At 36.4% G+C, this 27,448-nt stretch overlaps 1 protein-coding gene across 3 annotated transcripts; it reads right to left on the bottom strand.

Annotated features, from left to right (window-relative positions):
- Nucleotides 1-459: 459 nt before the first annotated feature.
- On the bottom strand, nt 460-26,917 carry LOC110790437 (calpain-type cysteine protease DEK1). 3 transcript variants are annotated; one of them, XR_002533792.2, is made up of 31 exons: nt 26,403-26,917; nt 26,072-26,322; nt 24,098-24,280; nt 23,855-23,990; nt 23,392-23,522; nt 23,173-23,287; nt 22,069-23,089; nt 21,880-21,990; nt 19,788-19,846; nt 13,118-13,280; nt 11,936-12,209; nt 11,686-11,836; nt 11,483-11,594; nt 11,161-11,326; nt 10,979-11,049; nt 10,776-10,867; nt 10,512-10,674; nt 9,767-9,838; nt 8,837-9,211; nt 8,621-8,736; nt 8,235-8,532; nt 7,695-8,014; nt 5,074-5,425; nt 4,281-4,601; nt 4,099-4,203; nt 3,884-4,012; nt 2,099-2,479; nt 1,815-1,952; nt 1,482-1,718; nt 938-1,402; nt 460-842 (listed from the first exon to the last, which is right to left on the bottom strand). XR_002533792.2 is itself a non-coding variant. In XM_021995220.2 (30 exons), exons 1-30 carry the CDS (start codon nt 26,525-26,527, stop codon nt 1,097-1,099), a joined length of 6,474 nt encoding a protein of 2,157 aa, XP_021850912.1. In that variant the 5' UTR covers nt 26,528-26,917; the 3' UTR covers nt 460-1,096. The 3 variants fall into 3 exon arrangements, 2 of the variants coding, with proteins under 2 accessions (XP_021850912.1, XP_056699597.1); XM_021995220.2 differs by having other exon boundaries at nt 460-1,402; XM_056843619.1 differs by lacking the exon at nt 21,880-21,990 and having other exon boundaries at nt 460-1,402.
- Nucleotides 26,918-27,448: the final 531 nt, after the last annotated feature.

Genomic DNA, 27,448 nt, shown 5'->3' with positions numbered 1-27,448 from the left:
GGTTGTTGATGAAGTTGTGTATGTTGGTGAATGTATTTGCAGGTTATTAGCTATTGTTTTGGCTAAATTGAAACAGGTTAAAAATATTTGACGTAATTTCCTAAATAATAGTTTAGGATGTCCATATTTAAGGGAAATATTGCCGAAATTTTTAGTAATTAGTATCTTGAAAATAGGCTTAAAATAATAGTATTGGACGAACAAAGTTGAATTTAATTTGGTTGTGTTGCCTTGCAAAATCACCAATTGAACCGGAGATGTTGCCAGGCAAAATCCGGCAATTGAGTTGGAAACGTTGGGAGGCAAAATCGCCAATTAAGTTCGCAATTTACCCAGATAAAACCGCTAATTGAATTGGCGATATACCCAAAACAGAGTAAATGACCACTGGAGGCAATCATGCCAAAATTATAAAGTAAATAATTAATGACCACCTACAAACATAGAAAGGGCTCACACTCAGCAAAATGAGATTATATTAACCATAAAAGAATGAAATTTGTACATTGGGTATGGACAACAAATTAGCATTAAGGATTGTAGCTGACTATTGACTACTCCGTATGAACAATGAATTGACAGACTACATCTACTTACAATTACACTAGCCTTTCTATTTACTCTTAAACTCAGCTTCATTTACAAGAAATAATGTACATAGAATTTCTCCAACAACGACCCCTGTGCTGTGCTAGCTACAGCCCACAGCAGCAACTTGGAAGTATGAACAAGCCACAGACATCTTGGCATTGGCTGATCATTTACCTTCTTATCCAAATTAGACATCTTAATTAGCTGATAGAAGCAGAATAACATGTCGATGCGAAGCACAATGACTTATCCTGGATTTGTCAATGGAAAGACGTTATTCAGCTCAGAGACAATAGACAATTACAGGGTGCATATGATCAGAGTAAAAGGTCACAAGCAGCAATACCATGTGTATCCTCACTGCCTTGCCAATTCAATTGAACAGCCCAGCCAAGCCCAGCCCGCTCAGCGTTCCTGGGCCAGGGTCACCTTTGTCACAGCTCAGCTAGAAGCTCAGAGGCCAACCATGGATAAACATGGCAGCACAAAACCATTTGATAAGATGCTATAAAGGTTCAAGCACTATTGATGCTTTCGTAAAAACAGAGAGAACAAATGGTGCTTCTTCTCCAGGGGCAATGGTCGTAGGCACTATAGTATAACCTTTTGGATCTGCTTCCAAAACCATTTCACATGATATCTCTCGGGAATTTACATAATCAGTCCCACCAACGGATTCATGCAAGTATATATTATAAGCTGCCCGTCGCCCACGAGTTTTCAGAATTCTCATTCCTGTATAAAACATTGTTGAATTATGACTGGATTGATAATTCCTAAAACCAGTGGCGGTACGAGAGAAACTCACACCCTGACAATAACAACAACAAAAACATTGTCAGACTTTTATAATGCACTTTTTCTCAGGAAAAGTAAATTGTTCTCCATACCTGAGTTAGAGTGATAAAGACGTGTATTGGAACTGAAGCATCTGCTCCAACCGCCCTCAAGCGGAACTGGGGATTTTGATGCCACGAATCATAATCTTGACAACCACCAGCAGTGTATCCTCGCCATTGTCCATGGAGAGAATAGCGCATTTCTGGAGGGTAAACGCGGCAGACATATATAGACCGAAAATGTATCTGAAAGTCTTGCCAAGACATCCAGAATATACCTTCTTTGGCCTGTTCAAATTTAGAAGCTCAGGAAAGTAACAAAAGAAGCCCTAAACTCTAATGAGTATTAAGTAAAATAACCACACATAACAGAAGCGTAAAAACCTGTGGAACATGCTTGAGCTTATGCTTCATTCTATCCGTCCACTCTGGCGATGAATCCGACCACGGTCCATTCCACTCAACCTCATTTGCCCATGGATTGCGAATCTGAACGAGCTTGTGATTATCTACCTCTCTAATCTGCATTGTTAAGAATTAATTATCACCTAAAGTATCCAAGGTAACAAATGTGACCTACTATACTACAATTAGCTTCATGAGCTTCAGTGCAAAATAAAAGATAATATGAGGAAAAATTCTCAGACATGTGGGCAGAAAACAATAACCTGCAATATTGAGTAAGCATGTCCCTGTACAATGCCACTAGAAGAAACATGCACGTCAGTACCAGATGGGCTCCCAGCGCCTAGTAAAAAGCCTTCCTGTTTAAAGCGCAGTAATTGGGACCATAATCTCCCACTTGCAAGATCAATCTGTGCCTGTGCACTTCTCATGTCAATTTCTTCACCAGCACCCCCGGTGAGGTCTACTAGAGCATCTTGTACAAGCCCGCCTTCTAATGCCTCGTAGGAACCATGCAACTTGGCATATGCCTTCTCCAACACCGACACCCAAAGTTCATTTCCCTTGCGACTTGTAGCAAATGCCGGTTTTCCAGGTGCTTCACATGGAATCCAATCATCAACAATAACAGGCACCCATTCACCCTAAAGATCACAAAATTGGATACTTTAAGTCTGCAAAGTCCAATCGAACATTTTATGGAAACACAAAGCTCTAAACCTTGATCAAACAATGATAAGAAAATACAAAACTGGTAGATTTCAGAAGAAATTTAAAAGAGATTATGCACTTTCAAGTTATATAATTAAGCCTTCTGATCAAGTTTCTCTGCAGTATTATGACACGTCATATTAATTATGAGACATCTGGTAAAAGGTGTCCTTTCCACCTTTCTCTCATCAAGATGAGCACAGTCCTACAATAGCACAAAGTTTACAGTTTGCATTTATAATCAACCAGCGCAGAAAATATTATTCCAAATAAAAGAAACATGGAATTACAACTACATCTGTCATTGAATCCATAATTAGCATTTTTTGAAAGAAATTTTACAGTAATTTAGATTAATGAAAATGTGCAAATGCTCTATTTGCCTACCTTTTCTGGTAGTAGTTTTCTTTCAAAACAAGACATTACTTTATGAAAAGTACCAAAGAGGCTAACCAGAAATCCAACCAAATCAAGGCAATAGGAATAAGATAAGAATATTTTCCCCTTAACTTTAGCCAAGTTCATCAGATACCCTTCACTTCGACTTAACACACAGTAAAGTAGTAAAACCCTAAAGTTTTGAAGTATGCACATTCGCAGAATGCATATAAACGCGTAATTGATTTCCAAAATAAAATTTCCTACACGCCAAGTCGCCAATCTACCAAAATCTATAAACCCTAATCTCAAATTTTAGGACACACTCTAAGCTCACTAAGGGATCTCTATTCTAGCTTTCCGCCCCTAACGGTAGAAAAGGTATATCACCTTCTCCATGCTACAAATGTTTCTAAATTGTGAATTACAACAAAGTAGGTTAGCACATTATTATAAATATAATGCATAACAGAATGGAATGTGTATGAGTACAAACAGCTTCCATTGATTACAAACAGATAATGGGTATTTGTAACTTGTAATTCCTAAGCACGGAATGTGCCTCCAAATAAGTTGAAAATTAAGCATAAAACTTTTGATAAAAACATATGCTCCCATTGTTTATTTTTTTATGTACCCACTTTCCAAAACTGAGTGTGTTTTTTTTTTTGTTCTACTCACTTTTACTTTATTGTATTTTTTAACATATTTTACCATCTTACCTCTTTTCCGTTCAATAATTACACCTTCCCATCATCTCTCTCCTACTTTACCCACACTCTCCCTTACACCCACACACTATGACACTAATAACTGTTATTTGACTACCTCTTTTACTTTCTCCATTTTTTTCTTACACCCACCCACCTCTTCTAGAAACAAGAGACTAGTAATTGGGTACCCAAAAAAAAAACGGAGGGAGTAATAAAAAGAATGTTGTTGTGTTTATAACTAATTACCTGAATACAGAAGCGAACAGTGTAAATTCCTTCCTCATTATATTCTGGTGTGATAATTACTTCAGATATCCGAGAGACCTCAGCCAGAACAGCAACAGCACTTAAAAACCAACAATCGCCTAGGTGCCCCTGAATATCCAAACCACTCATGTAAGGATCCAAGACAACAAGTTGACATATATAACAAAGAAAACCGGAAGGAGGCAGAATCAAACCTGGCAAACATCAGAAGGATTTGCCTGACCAGAAAATAAGCATGGAAAAGTATCCTCTCGAATTTCTTTCACTATTTCCTTTGGCCTCATCCATTCGGAAACAACCTAGTGGAGAAGGTGCTGGTTAGCCATATTACTAACAAGGTGCATCAAATAGCAATTAAGCATTTCTTCGCATTTACCTGCAACTTAGGAGGGGGTTTTTCTGGATCCACAAACAATGATTGGTTGTTTGGGGGAAATTCTTGGTCAGTAAAATGTTTTTCACCTCTGGCAGCAACAGCCTCTTTAACAGCCATTTCAACTGACAGCATCCTCTGATTTACCTCCTTCTCTGTTTCCATCTTTGGTCTCCTCGATTTTCTAGAGAACGAATCCACATCAAGCATTACACTCTCGCGTCCAGATCTCCTTTTTCTCCCACTAGAATATTGTCCATCAAAATCAACATCGTCTCTGTCATACAGATCCACGTCTGCAGGATCACTATCCCACTCATCAACCTGCACAAATCACACAGATAACCTTTTCATTAGTTAACTACATCCTATATCTAGCCATAAATATAGTGGAAGACTCAAGAACTTGGTAACTAAACCCAAGAAGCCTTGTTAGTCAGTCTCTGGAGGTAGCACACTTGACACTCCAACAAGGATACGAACAAATAACACCTCATATTGAACTAGAATGTTTTTCTGTAAAATAGCCAAAGACCCAGCAAGACAGCACCTGAACATATACGACAGTAGTAGCTGAGTCTGAGTTGCTAAAATACTTGGAAACTCACCCTTAATGAGCATGTTAAACTCCCTCTCTTCATAAAATAGCACAAAAAGGTACTAACATTTCACACTTCATTTTGGACCCAATATTTTTTTTATTATATAAAGCCAAAGCATAACAGCTGGACAAATATCAATGTTTAACACTATAGTTGAGTCTAGAAAATACGAGCGTAAGGCATATAAAACATACCCTCAATGGGGAATCTGCCCATTGCCAATTGTCGTCGAGATGATCAACCATATTATAGTTAGGTACACCCAAATTTCCATGAAGAGAAGAAATCTCATCTTCACTCAAGCACCTTCCCCACAGAAAAACATCCATTACTTGCATTTTGGATTCAGTTCCTTCACTATCGGACCTACCAAATGTGTCCACTCCAGTGGGCGGTCTAACACCAATCCAGACTTCTGTTCCTTGTTCCCAAATACCATTCTGTACTTGAAGTTGTAACTCATTCAGATAGCCATCATAACCACCATCAACAAAGCAAGTTACTTCACCAAGGTCAGCATCAATCGTCATTGTTACCAAATGCCACCTAGGTATGAAATAAAAGGGATGATACAGTTGCTAATAAAAAGTCAGTCTTCATTAGAGAGATTATCATAAAGATCACAAAACAACAGTAAACATGGGAAAGTGCTTAGAGAAGAGAGCAGCAGTATGACATGCTGGGTATAAGTTTTATGCTACCTCAATGTAACTACGGTCTACAGATACCTTAATTGTTTTGATTATTTCCACATTGAATGTCTCAACTACTTACTGATTAAGTAAATTTAAGTCTGTAACTAACGTGTACATAAAGCTCCATCCCTAGAAGAAATAACATTTGACTCATATGTTGACATTACTTGCCAAGGAGGGAAAAAGCAAAAAGGCCAGTACTGCTCATGATTAACTTCTAGACGAGGTGATGGGTAAGTGAGTCAAAAAATACTCTACCTCACCCCTGAGATTGCAAAGAGGATATTTCAGGGAGAACTGGGACGTTTCATCTCAGTCAACAGACAGACTTACTATTTCACAACTAATAAGATGTTGAAATAAATTTTGCTTAGTCCGTATAATCCAATTTAGAAAATTTCAACATAAAGAAACGTCCCAAGACGTTTGCATACACCAATATTTAAACCCATTGATAATTATGAATTTGTGATTTCCTTTTCTACCCTTCATTTATGTGGATATATCCACAAGGACCAGATATAGATATAACTAGTTTTAAATCTGTAAGACGGCACGGTCTTCTTTTTAAAAGTGACTTGTTATTAATATCATCATCTGTGAAAAAGAGTATATTAAATTGCATCCTCAAATAACCTGTTTATACTAAAAATACAAACAAAAAAATGCAATTAATAAATAAGGAACCAATCACTCTGAATTGCAAATTGAGTATGAAAAATAATTTAGAGGAGAATGAAATTAATGATATGGTTATATAGTGTAAGGGGCATGAAATTATTTGAGGTGAAAGGATATGAACTTGGAGATGGGAAGGGCATGAAATTGGAAGAAAATGTAAACTGTAATTGGAAGGCAATACCTGCAACGATTCACTAGAAAAGAGAGAAGGAAAGAATAGGCCCCCAAATAAAATATCTTTGCGGAACACGTAGCACTCTAGATCAATTGCAAACTTTCTTGTTATTAAATAGTAGTACAGATAAGATTAACAAAATAAATGGTATGTTTCTCTTTTCACACTTGCCAATGCATTTTATTTCAATCACCCGATATTTCTAATTTAATTACCAACAATTACCAAAATTGCTTGTTTGCTATTTTGAAAATATTCGTTGAGACGAATCTAATAAGACCACACATGAATATATTTTTCCATATGTATAAAATTATTAAAGACACTTAAAGTAGGGGATGTTAATGGTGCAAAAGTCAAAAGCATTGCACGTAAAAAAACAGAGGAATTATATAGATACTATTTTAACCGCATATCATCATAAAAGCAGCCTTCCAGAGGTGACAAAAGGCGCACATCCCAGTTATCGATTGCTGTGTCTGCTTTGTCAGAAGAGGTTTTCTTAGCCCCTGGATGCGCTATGGGTATGAGTATATCCAACAACAAGACGAATAAATCCCTAAAAAAAGTCTTAGAGGGTCGTGGAACGTGCAAGGAACAAGAAAAAGGGTTTAAGTGATCGCTCAAGTGTCGAGAACACTCGAAAAAATAAGCAAGCACAAATAGAAGAACCTAACAACATTCTTGACTATTCCAACTAAATAAACGATGACAATAACAGTAAATTGCCAAAAAAAAAATTATAACAATAACAATTACTACAAAGTATATAAAATAAATCCTAATGTAATTAAAATAAGCACACAAAATATAACCATCAAAACCTTTTCTTGTAATAACTAAACCAAATCCAAATATTAACCAATTGAGACTTAACAATCAATTAGCCCAACGCTCCCGCATCAGCGCCTTGCCTAGACGCACATTGGGCTCTCTTCAAAATAAGACTATTACTGTATGACCCGCTTGAAGAAAATATGCACAAAGTGGAAGCTTGTTTTATGTTTTTTTAGTTCTGCATCTAGAACCTATCTAACTCACTTTTCCTCACATAATGATATAAACCATGCCCTGACAACCTAGGTCATCTAATGGTCTGCAACACATATCAGACATTCATTACATTCTAATACAAGCAAAATCAAAGAGTCACACGCAGCATTAAAAAATGCATGCATACATACATATGCTTGCAGGTGCGAGACTAAGTGTAAGCATCAATGCCAATAATTCTTCCTGAAACAGCAAAATTTGGTAGACAAACCTTCCATCTGCAATACATGTCCCGCTAATGCTCCATTCTTTTGCTTCGGCTGTTTGTCTGTCACCTTTTGTTATTAACCTAAGACCAACTTGACCAGCTTCAAGACCTTGTTCAGAACCTGCCACCAAGAATTCCCAGCAAAATTTCTTCCGAAATTCAGTACCTAATAGGCAAACTGGTCCAGAATCTGGTTGTATCATCACCACAACCGATAAGGTAACCTTCTGACTCTGGCACACACTTGGATCCACGTGTCCACAATGTCTGCCACTTGCTCTAGGCTCGTCATCAAGAACACAGACAGCATCAGGAACTCCAGTCTGCCAATAGCAAGTAAATTTCCAAACGCACTAACTCGTCAGATTAAAGACAAGAATGTCAAGCGGGAAGTTTAGTAGAACAAACATTCCTCACTTCAAGAGTTGGTGGCAACTACGACATCTTCAAAGATTCAATTTTAACAATGACATCATTTAAGCACGGCCAACAAAACAATAAGTTGCTTGTAAGAGGTAAAAGGTGCATGAAACCAAAAATCACCTGGAGCGCCCTGCGTGCTAATTGAGCTGCACGTATGCGATGTGCAATATTTGAAACCCTATCCCGCGCAAAGGAATCATCTAGAACAGAGTCGCCACCAACGGCACGTACTGCAGCAGCCATTGCAGCAGCGTCCCGGCTTCCAGCACCAGGGATAGAAGATAGAAGAGAAGCCTCTATCTCCTTCCATTTGCGCTCTTCCTTCTCCAAAAGGGCCTTCCTCCTCTCCTTGCCACGCCCCTCTTCTTCACGTCTCTGTATAAAGACTTCTTCTTCCATTTCCTTTTCTCTCAGATAGCTAGAGTAATTACAGCATAGTCAGAAAAGCAAAAGCCAACGAATAACAAAGAATATTTTTGAAAAAATTCCTAGTTATCACGACCCACCTCTCTTGAATAAGTTCGAACTGTCTTCGATCTTCTGGCATCCATTTTTTTATTTTCTTGGCACTCAAATCAGAACATCCAACACTAGCAAGAAAAAGTCGCAAGCGCACTTCATCCTATAACAAATCAAATGTCAGACTCTGAACAATTAAAACCCACTATAGCAGAGAGGAAGCAACTAATGGTGACTCCAAACAGGAAACAAATGCCTTTTACCTGTACCCTCTCTGCCTTTGCAGTTAAACCGAGCAAAAGAAGAAGATAACCACCAAACTTATCCCACATACACACCCATTCAGTATCAATTGCTTCTTCTAAAGCCAGAATACGGGCATTAGCACACAACTCCCTCAGCCCCATATCACCAGTAGATTCACACTGGAGACTTAGACAATTTTTGAATCTGGCTAAAAAGGAACCCGCAGCCAATTCTTCATTTCTCAAACGATCTCTCAACTTCATGACATCCGCCCTCGGAAGCACAAAATTACCAGCCCTATCGCGTATAATAGTGGGATCACCAACTAAGAGTGCAGCTGAACTTGCAGACCTTTGAGGAGCTGAGTATGTTCCTGAAATAGCATTTCGAGTCTGCAAACCCAATTTTAAAATGACATGGGTCACATAATTTACAGTGGGAATTCATCTCGCAACCAAGTTGAAAATGGCAAGATTTAAAAACAGCTTTTGAAAAAAATAAAAATGCATATCTAACAAGATGATTGCAACAAGGAACTAAATCCATATTATCATAGGCAAAGGTACTGCAATTTTATGTTCTATATTCAATCTCATTAATCAACTGACGCCTTTATAAACCACAAAGTGTGCTTTCAACAAAGCCGACATACATTTCAAACCATTTCTTCTCTTATAGGATCAGGTTTGGACTTTGGACAACAAAATATTAACACTAGTAATCAATCACAAAGCTTACACATATAAAGTAAAATTTGCAAGCCCAGTAGAGAAAACAAAGAGCTCTTGTATGATACAACTATATCCATAAACTTTGCACAAATAAACATTATGTCCTGAGGCCCATAAATGATGCTGAAACAGGCTCAGTGTATCTTTGAGTTTACTGAACGTATAATATCATTGTCAAACGTTCCTATTTATCAGTCCAATGATTGACATACATACCTTTGTCGCAGATCGTGCAATTGCCTGAACAATAGTTTCCTTGCTCAGGAAATGAACAGCATCCTCCATCATCTGCTCATGAAATACGCATGGGACATGCCCAACAAATAAGCTAATCAGACACAATACCAAAAATACAACCATTACACGAGTAATTTGAACTCATATGCACATACAGCAGTTTGTGTACTATCAGTGACCACAAAAGGAATGCTTAGATAGCTACTGATATACTACCTCCGTTCCTTAAAGTTCATATACTCTTACTATTTGCACGGACTCCAATATAATCAAAAGTTGATATTCCGAAAATACATATCGAGACCAATCTAACATGATCTTACATGGTAACGTTTTGATGTATATAATAGTGAGAATTTACGGTCAACGTTTTCATACTTTGGACACATATTCAAAGGCGTAAAGAACTTTCAGGAACGGAGGTAGTAAATAATTGTTAAACTACAATCAAATTTCTAAGCAATACCCTTCACAAAAGAAGTATTTCCTCATTTTTTTCAGTTGTGACATGTTGACTTTTTCACCACTCACATATATTTGATTATTCATACGAGAATACATAGCCGATGTGGGATTTCATTAGAATCATTTCACTATTTATCTTCAAAATATCAACTTTTACATAATTGAAGATGCTATTGGTCAAAGTCGTGCACTGGCAAATCTGAAACTCAATAGGTGCAACTAAAATATGGAGGAAGTATCGACTAAACTCATGCCATACCTCAAGAGTTAAACAGGGGCGTGAGACGGCAAATCCGAAGGAAACAACAAGTGTAACTGCTGAGACGGCAGCACCAACAAATGGTGGATATATATTAAGACTGGCAACGACACCCCATCCCTCTGTTGCTAGAGCAATACCGTAAAGCATCAGAAAAGCACCACTGTCAAGGAAGTGACAAACAATATACTCAGCAAATCGCATTATTTACCAAAAAGAGCAAACTAAATGGGTAAACAATAAACCACGGGAGATAGGACGAACCTGACATTTTTCCCACAATCTGCATGAGCATCATATACATACACAGGAAGCACCCTTGGAGAATAGACAACAATTGGAGGTGAAAGAAGAACCTACAGAAATAAAATAAATAAAAATGAGAAACAAAGGACTTACAAACGAAGAAAACAAAGGGAATATAGAAGAAGTTCAGAGACTTGGATATTATAAGGAAAACAGCTTACTGTCAATGCTCTACCCGCAAGGAGGAACAAGAAGGAAAAATAGCCAACAGATGCTCCTACAAAGGGTTTGGCTGAAAACAAGGGGAAACAAATTATTAACCTATTGAGCACAATCACTTAAATAAACAACATCCTGCAAACAATCACAAAGCAAACAAGAAAGTAAAATGAAATTATCTCACCTTCAAACCGTCCGACCAAAAATGCTGCCACAGCTAAAAGAAATGCAAGAAAACAGACGAAAAACATTTGTGCCCGGGTCAAATAGAAATTATTTGAAGCCCAGAGGTGGATGGCACCAATAGCCAGCACGATTAATACAAGAACCAAAAGAAATGCCACCCCTACCTGTGCAACAGCAATACAGAACTGATGTCATTTGATTGTTTCAGAGTATTTAAACTTAAACAAACCTTTTCATCCCGCAGTCCCGCCCCCCTTATTGAATTTTTCTTCTACCATCCTCAAAGGTAGTAGCAAAACTATGAAGAGGATCCAACTTACCGTCCATGGCTGGACAATAACTATGACAGCTGATATAGCACAGAGCAACAGAAGAAGACCAATGGTAATAAAGACATAGACGCTGCAAGAGAGTCTCCACTCATCATCCTTCCTGCAAGAGTGTAAATGGACCATAATACAGTATCCCCCCGACAACTTCACAGATAAAAAGAAAAGACCAATAACGTTAAGTTTCGGCTCACCATTTGTGCAAACCAGTACACAACGATAAAATTGCAGGAATACACAACAAGGGAAGCAAAGCAGCAAGAAAATCGCCATTTGTCGGAATGTGATCAATCCTTGAATTTGTTATCTCCGCATATGACACACCACAAAATGCCACAAGGACAACTACACCAGGAAGGGTAAATTGTAAATAAATGACATCACAATGCTAGACCCAAAATCAGATGCCATTGCGCAGCCAATGAATATAGCAGTCATACTTACCAGAAAACAAAACCAAACAAACTCCAGAGAAGACAGAGAACCGATAAGTTGCAAACCAAGATATCACTGGCAGCACACCCGTGACCAGTAGAGCAATTCCAGAAGCCATTGCCCAGCCAAGATAAATAGGGGACGCATAAGGAGATGCATAGATTTTTCCATCAGCGTTCCATCCGTTATAAGACAATTCATCTAATGGCTTGAAAGACACTATAACACCGAGAGATATCACTGATCCAACAAAAACCGCTACACAAACAAGAAAAGCAATGCCCTGGAAAAGCAACATCTTGTTACTACCAAGCCAAATCAAGACTAAAAATAAAGTATCAGTGTCATCATGTCTACTTCCTGGGGGGGATGGGGTGTACAATCCACTACTGACTTTTACGTAAAACAACTGGAATAAATTAAAGGTTGTTTTGTCGTGTTAAGGGCGTTCTGTAACGGATTCTGAACCAGCCTTTCCCTTAATGGAAATTCATAAGCTGTGATTTAAAATCACGCCGTATCGCCGCAAAATTTGTTAATATCATTAATTAACCATACTAGCCGTAAATGTGTTTAAGAACCATTCAGTGTACTGAAATTTTAGTTGCTACGAATGTTCCTCTAACTTTTATACAAAATAACAAGATAAGGTTTTCAAAAGAAAATTGTAAACAATAATCTCACGATTACTTTCCAAATTCTTCAGTTGCAGTGAAAATGTGGATTTTTTTCATTTTGTCAATTCATTTCCAGGGAAGTAAAGCATGTCATAACATCCAAGGGATGCCCCTCTTCGGCAAGGACCACAGCACAGCATATGGAGGTTGTAGTGTTTTGGGGAATGAAAGGTCAACACAAAAATCTAAAGAATAACTTCTACCAATTATGATTCTATGATAAAAGATATCTAAAAAGATAGATAATACCGTACCAACAAAAAGAAATTTCCTACAAGGTCAAATAGGTAATTTCAGCAGATATGTTGAAAAAAGACGAATAAGAATGATTTAGACTTAGTATCGATCATGTACGTTGTCAAGTTATGAAGACTTCCGACTCCAAAACTATCAGAAATCAAAATGCACTGCTGCACCATCCTTTTTCTTTACAGACTTTCCATAACAGAAAATGAGACAATGCATGACACAAGAACTCAAAACGTCAAATATAAGTTGCTAAAAAAATAAAAACCTCTATCCTTCCAAGGGCTTGATGATTTTCGGTTCGAGGAGCTGGATTGTCTTGCACGATCCAAAAATTGTAGCCATTGCGAATCCACAAAGGAACAGCGATTGAAAGGCATGCCACCATGAGGGGAACAGTCAAAGACAATCCAAGAAGAACAGATGATTTGCTGCAGCAAAAAGAAGAAGAAATGTAACACGGCATAAATATATAACGCTTTTGTTAGAAGAGGATATTCCAGGCTTTAAATCAATCAACAAGTTAAAAACAAGTCAGTAAATCCATATGTAATGTAGGTGTGAAACCCAAGTACTCATAAAAACATATACACATAAATTTAAAACTTAATTGAGGTTGTGATCGCATTAAAGGTCATGGAAGCACTTTTGCAGTTTGCAGCTGTCACGGAAAAGTGCCATTGATATGGTCATATGGATTTGAATAGCTATAGTCAAGATTCAAAGTCAACGTCATGGTTCGAATTTAAAAAATTGTATGACAGAAAAGAATCATTGGCGTACAAGGAGTCTTCTAAGTTTAATCTTAGTCTAACTAGGATAAGTCATACTTCCTCCGTCTTTTAATACTCGCAACGTTTGGACTTTTGCCACTATTCATATAATCTACTTTGACTATTCTTAGTGCTTTTTATATAAGATAAAACATAGTCATGTGGGATTTTGTTAGATTCGTCTCAATGTGTATTTTCAAAATATTAACTTTTTATAATTTTTGCATAATGAGAATTTAAGATATAAATGATCAAAGTTGTGCATTGGCATGCGTGAAACTAACAAACGTTGCGAGTATTAAAAGACGGAGGAAGTATCTTTTACAGCTCGTTTGGTAGCCGGTCATTAATGGTGTCAATAGGAATGAATTTGCATGTAAATTTGTAAGGAAAATCAACATCCATTCCCATGTTAATGCTAGTTCTCTCAAAATTATAACTTTTTCTTCATAAATATCAATTACCATCCATTACAATTTGGGTAGTGGTATTGGGTGGAATGCAAATTTATGAAGTAAAATACCATGTAAGATAAGTTTCATTACCATGGACATTACAATGTTATTTTTCTTGTCAAATGACACTTAGATTTATTCTCATTCACACCATTTATTACCGACTACCATATGGGACGTTAGTGTTTTAGGAGGAGTCTTAAACAACAATATATCTTATTTATTAGGAGTCCTAGTATAATTAGGTGAATTTTTTTAAAATAAATTTAGAATTTTTATATTGCTTATGTAAGGGATTTAGGTTGTTATTTTATTCAGAAGTCGTGATTGAGATTAATAGAGTTTTGAGATTTGTGATAAAACTTATGAGAGTAGGTGAGATGCTTATTTGCCCATACTAGCATTTCTAGTTTGGTTTATTGTACGGTCGTTTGGTCAAATTGTTTAGTTCAAGTCTGTTCGACTCTAAATTAAAACCCATGTTTTGTGAAGTCCGTTTGACCAAGCAGAATCATATCAACCATGGTCGCAATAAGCTCAAAAACCTTCAAAGTGTAGTGGTGCGGGTCGTGCGGCTGACATATGACATTACACTATTTAATAATAGTTACATCATTTGATGGTTCACGCTTGCCAATGCAAAACTTTAGTCATTAATATCTCTATTTGTACATTAGTTAAAATTATGAAAAATTGATGTTTTAAAAATACATATCGAGACGAATCTAACAAAATCTCACATGACTACATACTTCTTTGTGTTTAAATCACAAAAAATCGGTAAGAGAGTAGTGTGAACAGTGAAAAAAACGCAAATTTTAGTGAAATTACTAGTATAGTACCCGTGCGATGCACGGTTTATAATCTAAATATAAATTTATATCATGAAATCTGGTAGACAATTATCATCAAAGTAGAGCTTATAGATATTCTCCAAATTAAAATGAATGATGGATAAATTTGTTATTGCTCATTCGACGCGTCTTATTTATTAAAACAATTAAAACAAATAAGGGTACAGAGAAAAAAATTATTTTCATTCTCATTCACCACTTGTGTCAAGCATAAAATTATCTCAACCACATTTCACTTCAATAGTAATATCCACTTAGTACTCGCACACTCGCCCCATCAACCTCATTGCTCGATCATTTAACACCTACCCATCATTTACTTGATTCAGTTAGAGATGACTTTAAGGCGGGGTGGTCCTTCACACATGTACCCACCTACAATTCTCATCCCCATCCCTGCCGTCCATGATAGGATTGATACACACCCATCCAAATCCTCGTTTCGAGAGATAGAAAATAAAAATTCATCATCGCTTCATCACCCCACATGTATCCACAACCGCCTCAAATTCACCCCTAGACTCAATAAAAATTATTTGGTAAGACAATTTTGAAATTTAAAAATTTATTCTAAAGTCTTTGCACAAATCGTTTGTCTGATAAAGATAAAAAGTGTAAATAAACAAACCATTATAATATGTTTTTTTTTGTGTGTAAATGAGGCACAAGGGCGGGGATGAGAATCAATCCCAAAATCACCTGGAATCCGGGTTGGAAGCTCTAACCAACTGAGCTATCCATCAGTCTCACAAACCATTATAATATGTACTCCTAAGTTAGTAGTATTATTTTTTCTATATATGTAGGATTAGCAACGCAGGCGGGTCAAATCTAAAATCCATCACCGCCCGTTCACCCCGCAACGTATACATTCTTTAACCCCTCATCCATCAAAATTTCCTCGATCTCCGCCCACTTAGGGAGGATACACATGCGGATCCCCCAAAAAACTTGCCCCACTAACACTTTTAGCCTGCATATCCGCACTCATCTACAATTCTTATCCCTATCTCCTCCATCAAAGATAGGAATGATATTCATCCCTCCAATCCCCGTTTTGAGAGGTACAAAATAAAATGCATCCGCTCTTCATCACCCTCTCCCGTGTATCCACATGCACCCGCCTCAAACCCACCCCTATACTCAACATTTTTTTTTGGTAAGACATTTTTGAATTTCTATTCTCGAGTATTTGACAATTCGTTTGTCTGATTTGAATAATTAAGTAAATAAACAAAACATTATAATAAGTAAGTTATTAGTAATTTTTTTTATATTCATAACCAACGTAGTAGAACTTTTAGTAAGTGTTAGTTATGCATATTATATTTGGTAAAAAGAAATGAACCATTTGATATTACGATTCTCGGCCCTATATTTTCGAAATATGTATACTATTTGCGTGACATTATTGGGCTGTAAAATATTTGATGTTGTAAATTATTTTAAGTTTAATTATTTATATTAACGAAGAGGCGAATCAATGAGTGACATTAGTCATCACCACATTGATTTCCACTCTTTTAGTATAACTTTTGATATTATAAGATAATCAAATAAAAGAACAGCACTTGTCAGCACCATGTATTTAACTGTATAAGATATAACCATTACAACGTCTATGGCTTATGATATAATATATTAAATTTGTATTATGTAAGTATTTAGACAAATCCAACAAAATGATACGGAGTACATGACTATGTTCATCGTCTATATTAATAGTCACCAAATAACATTAAAATTACAGAGATGTGTAATATAATAGTTAGTGTAAAAATAAAAGAGTTACATCTAAAAAATTGAGGAGTTACATAGTAGAGTAGTAGATAGATTAGGTTACGCAAGTTTTTCTCTTGTTTAAGGAAGTTACATACTCCGTACTTTCTTTTTTAAAGTAATAAAATATTACTTATAATTATCGAATTTAGTTTTCAAAATATTATACAATATTATTTTCATTCTCATTCACCACTTGTGTCAAGCATAAAATTAACTCAACCACATTTCACTTCAATAGTAATATCCACTTAGTACTCGCACACTCGCCCCATCAACCTCAAAAATTATTTTCATTCTCATTCACCACTTGTGTCAAGCATAAAATTATCTCAACCACATTTCACTTCAATAGTAATATCCACTTAGTACTCGCACACTCGCCCCATCAACCTCATTGCTCGATCATTTAACACCTACCCATCATTTACTTGATTCAGTTAGAGATGACTTTAAGGCGGGGTGGTCCTTCACACATGTACCCACCTACAATTCTCATCCCCATCCCTGCCGTCCATGATAGGATTGATACACACCCATCCAAATCCTCGTTTCGAGAGATAGAAAATAAAAATTCATCATCGCTTCATCACCCCACATGTATCCATAACCGCCTCAAATTCACCCCTAGACTCAATAAATTTTTTTTGGTAAGACAATTTTGAAATTTAAAACTTTATTCTAAAGTCTTTGCACAAATCGTTTGTCTGATAAAGATAAAAAGTGTAAATAAACAAAACCATTATAATATGTTTTTTTTGTGTGTAAATGAGGCACAGGAGCGGGGATGAGAATCAATCCCAAAATCACCTGGAACCGGGTTGGAAGCTCTAACCAACTAAGCTATCCATCACTCTCACAAACCATTATAATATGTACTCCTAAGTTAGTAGTATTATTTTTTCTATATATGTAGGATTAGCAACGCAGACGGGTCAAATCTAAAATCCATCACCGCCCGTTCACCCCGCAACATATACATTCTTTAACCCCTCATCCATCAAAATTTCCTCGATCTCCGCCCACTTAGGGAGGATACACATGCGGATCCCCCAAAAAACTTGCCCCACTAACACTTTTAGCCTACATATCCGCAATCATCTACAATTCTTATCCCTATCCCCTCCATCAAAGATAGGAATGATATTCATCCCTCCAATCCCCGTTTTGAGAGGTACAAAATAAAATGCATCCGCTCTTCATCACCCTCTCCCGTGTATCCACATGCACCCGCCTCAAACCCACCCCTATACTCAACATTTTTTTTTGGTAAGACATTTTTGAATTTCTATTCTCGAGTATTTGACAATTCGTTTGTCTGATTTGAATAATTAAGTAAATAAACAAAACATTATAATAAGTAAGTTATTAGTAATTTTTTTATATTCATAACCAACGTAGTAGAACTTTTAGTAAGTGTTAGTTATGCATATTATATTTGGTAAAAAGAAATGAACCATTTGATATTACGATTCTCGGCCCTATATTTTCGAAATATGTATACTATTTGCGTGACATTATTGGGCTGTAAAATATTTGATGTTGTAAATTATTTTAAGTTTAATTATTTATATTAACGAAGAGGCGAATCAATGAGTGACATTAGTCATCACCACATTGATTTCCACTCTTTTAGTATAACTTTTGATATTATAAGATAATCAAATAAAAGAACAGCACTTGTCAGCACCATGTATTTAACTGTATAAGATATAACCATTACAACGTCTATGGCTTATGATATAATATATTAAATTTGTATTATGTAAGTATTTAGACAAATCCAACAAAATGATACGGAGTACATGACTATGTTCATCGTCTATATTAATAGTCACCAAATAACATTAAAATTACAGAGATGTGTAATATAATAGTTAGTGTAAAAATAAAAGAGTTACATCTAAAAAATTGAGGAGTTAAATAGTAGAGTAGTAGATAGATTAGGTTACGCAAGTTTTTCTCTTGTTTAAGGAAGTTACATACTCCGTACTTTCTTTTTTAAAGTAATAAAATATTACTTATAATTATCGAATTTAGTTGTCAAAATATTATACAATATTATAGTAACCTTTTTTTTATACTATATTCATACTTCATTGATTTCCTAATTTATTTGTATTCTAGTTTTGTAAGTACAAATCGGTAGATTACATTAATTACTTTTTGTAAATATCCAACTACGTAATCCGTTTAATGGATTATTTTAAAAAAAAATATAATCATATATTGTTATATTTGTTACCAAAATATAAAAACAGATTTTATAAAGTATTACTCATGTATAGAATGACATCTTTTTTTAGGAAAATAGAATCAAATACTTTGGTAAAAAGGTAACAAAATAATTTACAATCAAGTATTTTATTTTTTAATTTTTTTATATCTAAAAGAGAGGTCAATCAATGAGTGACATTTGTCATCACCACATTGATTTCCTCTCTTTTAGTATAATATATAGATTAAAAAAGGAGGAAGTAAAAGATATGGGTGTATACAAGCTCACATATCATGGGTGGGTATGTCCGTCCATATGCATAGGTATGTATTTCTTACTATACAAAATCCAATTTCCTAACATTCCTCCACCATCCCCCCCACCAAAACTCAGCAATTACACACACGTCTGACCATTGTTACCTGATTCGCTAGTATGAGATTGGTTACGGCTTCGTAATTCGCTACGCAAATTTCTAAATTCGGCCAAAATAGTACCAATTTTATGTTATAACTCGTCTTTTCGGTTCGCGGTTTGTGGGGTGATTAGAGAATTAGAAGAATTAGATAACACTGCTTCAGACAACAGACACTCAGTCAGACACCACACCACACCAGAACCCATAAATATATACTCGTAATCTCGTATCACATACTGCTAAAATGAACACCTCATATTCAGATAATGTGCTATGGGGCAAGGCAATATTCGTCGCAGCAGGATTACCATCCTTTTGTCATTTACTTATATAATATACATACGACTGTAACACAGCAAAATTTGAATATATAATGCTAAATCGTAGAGAAATGCAACAGCGTAGCTAAGTTTAAAATTTTGAGAAGAGGAAGCAAAATACCTCAAAATGGAAAGTAGCAGTCCGACACAAGTGCTCAGCAGCCATGCGAAAAAACCATACTGAAAGAGGAGCAGCAACCGTGTCCAATTACAGAGTAAACAAAAGGCACCAAAACACACAATCAGATATCCCGTAAACAAAGTTAAATTTTTGGATTTCACTATCAATCACGCTAAAACAGATTCTTGTGAAATGACTATCAAATGATGCAGTTATGTACCCTACTCGTTTCACTCTTTTGTCCTCAACTGGTTCCCTACATAGGACTCACTTAAACCCATAATTACACCTTAGTATTTCTACCCCCACGTGGGAGGTTCCTCCTTCCTCTTCCACTTGGAGTACCGTAATTTGGCTAGGATGAAGGCGGGATGAATAATTAGGGGATTTTGGGATTGAATTGTGCTTATTGTTTCAATTAAAGCATAAGTTGATGTTTGCTTCATGTCTAGCAAAATTAGGAGTAATTAACCTAGTTTGTTGGATTGTTGGAGCGGTTAGCAATAAGTTTAGCAGAAGATTGTGAATTATTGCTTGCATGTGCTTGAATAGTGCTAGTATTGAGTTCCTCTACGATTACAAGTTGTAGCAAGCGCTAAATTCGGGATTGATTAGAATTGCTTAAGGACCGACAGGTCCATAGCCTTGCACATTTAGCGTTTCCAAAACTCCTAATTGGTTTCTATGGTGGACCCCGACCACCCTTAGACCTTTTATAGTAGATCGTTTCCTTGGAATTTAGTTGTTTTCCATTCTCGAACTAGCCTGTGAGTCTATTAGTTTGAAAAGTCAAGAATCCATTCCCATGGGACGACGCTTCACTTGCCACTATATTCCTTTTTTTCTTTTCTTTTTTGGTTCAACAAAATGTTGTGCATAAAACAATAACGCCAGCACTCACATGATCAAGAGGTCCAATTCTTGGTAAGTTGGTATGAAATTACAAACTGACATCTCAATAAAGCCACACATAACATAGCTCTCAGGTTTGAAGGGCATCACAGTGGTAATCCTCAAGGCATACTGTTTTGGTTAAAGATCAATTGATACTCTACAACTTTCTTTTTTTAATAAGAAAAGAAAAGAATTACAAAAACAACATACAGAGGAAAACAGCAACTACATAGACTTATTACTAGACCTGATCAAATGGTGACCTGGGTCGGGTTCAGGCTGGGTCGGTCAGGATCGTTATGTCGCCAGGCCGGGTCAGATTTTGGGGTGACTTTTTCTACCTAGATCCCGCTATTTTGGGCTAATAATTGCAGCTTTTTGGGACATTTTCAGGCAGGTCAATTTTTATAACTAAAGTTCCAATTTTGAGTTGCCCAAAACCCTCCCATAAAATTTTGAAAACGGGTCAGGCCTGAAAATGGGTCTACAAATCTGCCTAAAACCCGCTATTTTCAGATTAGGTCAGGCCAGCAGAGCGGATCAAGCTGATCAGGTCTACTTATCACAAGATAATAGTGGACTAATTCCTGTTATCTCCCCAATAGTAGGATAAAACTATTACGTTTCTAAGAATTCTAACCTTAAAAGACCCTTGAAACAAAACAAAAAAATTAATTTAGGAAAAGAAAGAAAACTTAATTACAGTACACTATAACACCGTTATTGACTTCAATAAAAGTAACATGAGGATTTACCAACAAAAAAATAACTGAAATTTAAAAACCACACAGGGACTTTTACATGATCATCAGCTTTTATAAATTTTATTCTTGACTCTAGTTCTGCAATTAGTCAATTACTGCTCTACGCATTCAGAGAAGTTCAGATTATGATCAAGCATAGCATTAATACTCGTGGACCTCGTGGTATAACCGTACAACTGTAGAGGATGACTTTCCAAGGATCTATGATTAATTAGGACAAATAAATATACGGCAGAGTTAACACTCAGAAAATTTAACTGTGGCAACTGGCAGCATAATGAAACGTGTGAACAATAGTTGACGGAAATAAATTGGCACAGTTTTGACACCTCGTATCTAGAATATTCTAGTCCCACAATTACAATATCACGCCTGAAAGTACTCAGAAAACTTGCACTGGATTGGAGTTGAGGAAAAAGGTATGGTTGGTGTACCTTTCGGGGTTTAGATGATGTGGATGTATCTTCTGCTTGAAGAGACCGCAGATAAGCCATAATCAAGCAAATGACAGGTGACAGAAGCACCACACAGATTCCAAACTCAAACTACAGAATTCAAGCTTAAAATTCAGAAAAGAAACTTTCAATGACCAAGGAAATAATAAAGGGGAAACTGCGCCTAACCTGCTGATGAGTAGCATTTACAAGTTTAATCACTCTTGGACGAGAAAAGGCAACACCCACTGTCTCTAGAATGAAGACGGAACTAAAACAAGCTAATGCCCGCTCTGGAGTACCAGCTACAAAGTGCCAAAGCGATCTTAAAATTTGCAACCATTTTTCAAAACCGCGAAGCCTCAGTTCCTCAGATAAAGAAATTTGGTTGGGCAAAGCATCGCCAACACTATTTGAGTCAACGATAGTAATATCGGTGTTATCACAGTGATCTCTATCAGCATCTAAACTACTTCTTTGCAACAATGCCAGAAGCGTAGGATCCAAACCTTTCTCTTTCAACATCATTGCAAAATTTGGATCCAAACCTTTATTCTGCAATAAGTTAGTCAATTCACGATCTCCCTGCTTTGCCCTCTTCTTAAGAATGGCTGCGATCCTTGGATCATTGAGTTTTTCCTGATATACAAGAGCCAAATTAAGATCTGGAAGGTAATTCACTGATGTTGAAGTACTTGAATCATAGCCTTGACTTTCAAGACCACCGCTGGAATACCCCACCACAGAGTGGTGATCGCTCTTTTCAACAAAGGATGGACCAACATCAGGATCTTGAACAACAGAACGACATGAACTACTACGTAAAACTAAACTAGGCCTTCCACTGTCCATGCTCTTTTCACTATTAATGCCCTCGTGAGAACTTGTCGTTCGGAGTAAAGTACCATTGTTCCAGCCAACAGCTTCACCAGTGCAATGTCCGCCATTTCTGCCAACAGATTCAACCCCATGCCCAAGATGACCAGCTTCAGCACTACTACTGCGCTTCATACTTGAACCACATCCTTCAGAAGAACTTGATGATGTATTATGCTCTTTTCGACGAAATCCCTCCCTGAGGCGAATAACTGTGCTCTGTAAGGCATCTCTCCTTTCAGCTGAAGGATTTGTAACCAAGAGATGACGACAGACAGCAGCTCCTAACAGTACAGATGCCATAACCAAATAACTTATACAATGTCCCAAATACCTGAAAACAGACATATAGATTTGTGATAGAAGACAAAGACATATATAGGTGCAAGATCATGAAAAATAGAAGCAGAGGCGAACCAGTAATGTACACCAAAGCAAATAAGGAATACACGAGATGCGCCAGCAATAAATAATGCAGCAATAGGACTTTTCAGAAGCTGGAAGCCAAACAAGCACGCTCCCATATTCCAATCTGCGCCAAAAAGTGTAGTTAACATACTGTACTAGTATATGACATAAATTCAAAGCAAAGGCATAACATGAAGGCCTAATGTTGGAAAATTCCTACAAACACACCAAGGACAATTACTGCAGCTGAAGTAATGGCTCCCATCCAACGTGCCTCCTTCGCTGTCAAGCCATAGAGGATAGAGTACACAAGAAGCACCAATAATGATCCAAGATAAAGGGTCCCCAAGTGTGAAACCCTGTAGATGTGAATCAATAAGAAATAAAGTGGATCCAACGCAAGAGCAGGAAACACTTGCCACATATACAATGACCCAAACATAAGCCAGAAGAAAATAAATGGTTTCATAATGGGAACCAAATTCCAAAAAGGCAACTAAGCAAGGTATTGAAATATGAAGAAATGTAATGACATGAAGCCTCACTTTCTTGTTTAGCATGGAGATGGAAAACAAAGGGAGGGGGGAGGGGGGACAATCAGCAGAAGTATCAAGAATAGATCAGACACATAATCCTGAACCCAAGAAGCAAAAGTTAACATTCACAGCAGATAAAAATCCTGGGAGCTTGCCTACTGGATTGACGAGGATATAATTCATTTGGATCTGGTGGTTCTGGCAAGCAAGTCACAGGGCCCACCTCAACACAGTCAGAGTAAGCATATTTATATGCTCTCCTCACGTATTCATCTACATCTAAACCATTACCTGCAGAAATTTGTACAAATAAGCACATGGATATAAATTGGAAATCTCGCAACTTTATAATCAATTGAAGATACAAAAGGAAAGTCAGGCATGCTCACAAACATTACCATTAAATAGCATTCGGCAGATAAAGAGCATATTGATCGCTAAAGCAATAGCAGATACACCAAAAAAGAATCCAGAGGGAGAATATCGCTCTGATGCACTAGAGCCTGCTGTAACATACACCGCGCAGAGTTCATAGGCACAAAGTAATGCAACCGCAAAAAGAAGGAGAAAGGCGACAGCCCCTGTTAACGTAAAGCCAATGGAAACAATATTAGGTTAAAGAACAAATTTTTATTTGCTCACAATGTTTAAAAAAAACGAGAAAAAAAACGTGCAAGACTAAGCAAAACCCACACCAATTTACAGGAAGAAACCCAAAGAAACAAATAAAACAAACACATGAAATATTTTGCCCAAAACTCATCAGTTTCAACATCATCTATCTTCTTTTGCAGAACACTTCATCGTTTTTTCTATGGAGCAGTTCTTCTGCCTTACTAATATGAGGATATGTACGGTATCCCCTTAATGAGGCAAATGTGTTTCAATCTATCATTAACACTTTCTATGACAGACGTATGCTTCGCGTCTTTACAAAAGATTACAACTCTTCTATTTTTACATATATTAGGGAGATTTCTGAACTATAAGGTATTTCGAAGTAAAATGTAGGGCAACAACAACAACAACAAAGCCTTGGTCCCAAAATGATTTGGGGTCGGCTAACATGAATCGTCATAGGAGATCATCATTGTGACAAATCAAAACAGAAAGGAGCAGGAAGTTAAAAGAATAAACAATGAAGAGGAATAAAGTGGAATTAATGAAAGTAAGATAAAAGGAATATATATATATATATATATATATATATACATAAAAAATATTATAAGGGATAATAAAATAAATAAAGTTTAAAATAAATATAAGTAAAATAAGCACATTTCAAAATAGCATTTTAATAAATAAATAAAATAAGATAAAAAAAAAATAAAAAAAAAGTAAGTCAAATGAAGTCATCAACGTATATTCTCTCACTCTATCCTATCCAACACCATATTCTCTTCAATCTCAAACAGGCTCATATCGTGCTCGATCACCTTCCTCCAAGTTTTCTTAGGTCTTCCCCTATCCCTTGCAATTGTATCACTTTGCCACCCTTCTAGCCTCCTAACAGGGGCATCACTTGAAGTAAAATGTAGGGCATTCTTTTTTTATTCTTTCACCCTATAAATTAACTCACTTGACTTCAAAACATCCTTGAACATTTTAAAGGGAATATCTTTTGTCCATAGCCATAAGAAATTTGCATCCAGATGGCCAACTAGTCAACCTTTGTAGGTGGGGATGGATTGAATACAAATAAAAACATTAAAGAAGGATAGAAATAGAACAAAAAATATCAAGCCCTCATGGATTCATGGTATAGTGTATGACTTTGTCTACAAAACAAGGAAGGACAAGTAATCATCCAACAAGAAACACTTGGCATCAACACGAGACAGACTTCAAATAAAATTATTGAATTTTAAAAAAGATCAAAAGCTTGATCAAATGGTTTATTTCGTTTCACATACACTGCCCAATTGTCAACCGATATAGCTTCAGCACTCCACAAAAGGACCCTCTTCATCCTTGAGGAGCAAACACATTATTCTGGTAAGCCACTATTTGTTCGAAAAGTACAATAAGGTGCATCTAAGTTCACAATTTCACATATCACTAAACCAAAACTGATTTGCAGGACACAGATGGTATTAATGAAATTATTGATGAGATGTAAGAAGCACTAGTTCAAATAGAAATACCTCCTAGGAGAGCGATAGGGTAATGGCTTTAGACTAGCACCATTTGATATTTCCATTGGGGACTTGCATGTGTGGTAAATGCCTGCTTATTCTAAGTTGGTAAATGAGTGTTTATTCTAAGGGTGTGATGAGGAAAACGGTTTAAGGTCTAGTAAAGTTGAAACATGGATAAGCAGCTAGGTAATGTAAATTGTTAATGAAAGGCGGAGATGGAAGAGTATAACATACTTGAGCTTTGCCATCGCGTTCTCCACCAAAGCATAATTGAATAAAAAGACAAAAGCAAAGCAGTTCCTGGCATGATGACAGCAAGACCAATAATATCTCTACCCAAAATGAGAATTAGCCAGGATCCCCAACCAACAAGTAGCAGTAGAGGTGATACAACAACGAACCAAGCGAGCAGAGTGAGTGCACCACATATAACACCAAGTCGAGGTCCCTGGAAGAGATCTGGCCATTTTCTGGCAAAGATCCAACTGCATGGGGGGAAAGTAAATACACATACATATTTAAATAAATAATAAATAAAAACAAGGAACAGGTTGAAAGAAGGAACCTGTAAAGACGCCATGGGCGCCAATTGACGACCCAGAGAATGGAGAAAGATGAAGAACCAAGAAGGGCAAAAAGGGCACCCGAAACGACACAAGCCAACACAATGTGATGCTGCTCGCTTTCCATGGCCTCACCTCAGCTCTCCACCTACCTCCCTTTTACCTACTCCTTCCTCTTCATATTCAGAAATCACAACTAGGGTTTCAGCATAATCCAGATAATTTAATACCAAGTAATTGAATTTGGGGATTGTGGCTTGTGGAATACCAATCAAATCCCTCCTCCGACCAACAACCCTAAACCTAAATCCTTTACCTAAACTAAAAAATTAGAAATTAGAAATTGAACAGGCACTGGAATAATTACTTGAAATGGTATTCGACTGTGAGATAGAAAGAGAGAGTAGTTGTTTTGGGGAAGAGATAAATGAACCCAGATTAAAACCCTACTCCAGTTTTGAGTTTACAGTTTCAGACACAAGTAGAAGTAGAAGTAGAAGTAGAAGTAGAACAGACCGTAGATCTTTTCAACTCTTTTACTCATCTACTCCTTATTCCTTACTCCTTATTCCTTAAATCCTTACCCAAATTCTTATTTACAATTTATTGTACACCGTAATAAAAGTTAACCCAAAATGTTTAAAAGTTAAGCTTATATAGGTAAAAGTTATCTACTTTTTAGTGATAATTTTTTTCATTTTAGTAAAACTTATTTCTTCAAAATCAATAATAATGTATAAAATTAATCATTTTACCCTTTAAAATATTTATCTATCAACTTTTTTTTACTAATATAAAAGTTAATCAAAATTAGGTTAAAGTTATAAAAAAATGGGTAAAAGTTATCTTGGTGTACAATAAATTTATTGTACACCTTGTGCACGCAAGACCTTTTGAAATCCTTATTGCATATTGTTTCTTTTATCCATTCTTTTATTTCTATTACGGAGTACAAACTAATTACATGTACTCTAAATTAAACAAAATTAAACAAAATTAAATGCCAATTTCATATTTCCTCAAAAACAAATTAAACAAAATTAAATGC

Source organism: Spinacia oleracea, chromosome 4 (assembly GCF_020520425.1).
Source record: "Spinacia oleracea cultivar Varoflay chromosome 4, BTI_SOV_V1, whole genome shotgun sequence".
Classification (NCBI taxonomy): domain Eukaryota; kingdom Viridiplantae; phylum Streptophyta; class Magnoliopsida; order Caryophyllales; family Amaranthaceae; genus Spinacia; species Spinacia oleracea.
This window is presented reverse-complemented; position numbering and strand designations above follow the sequence as displayed.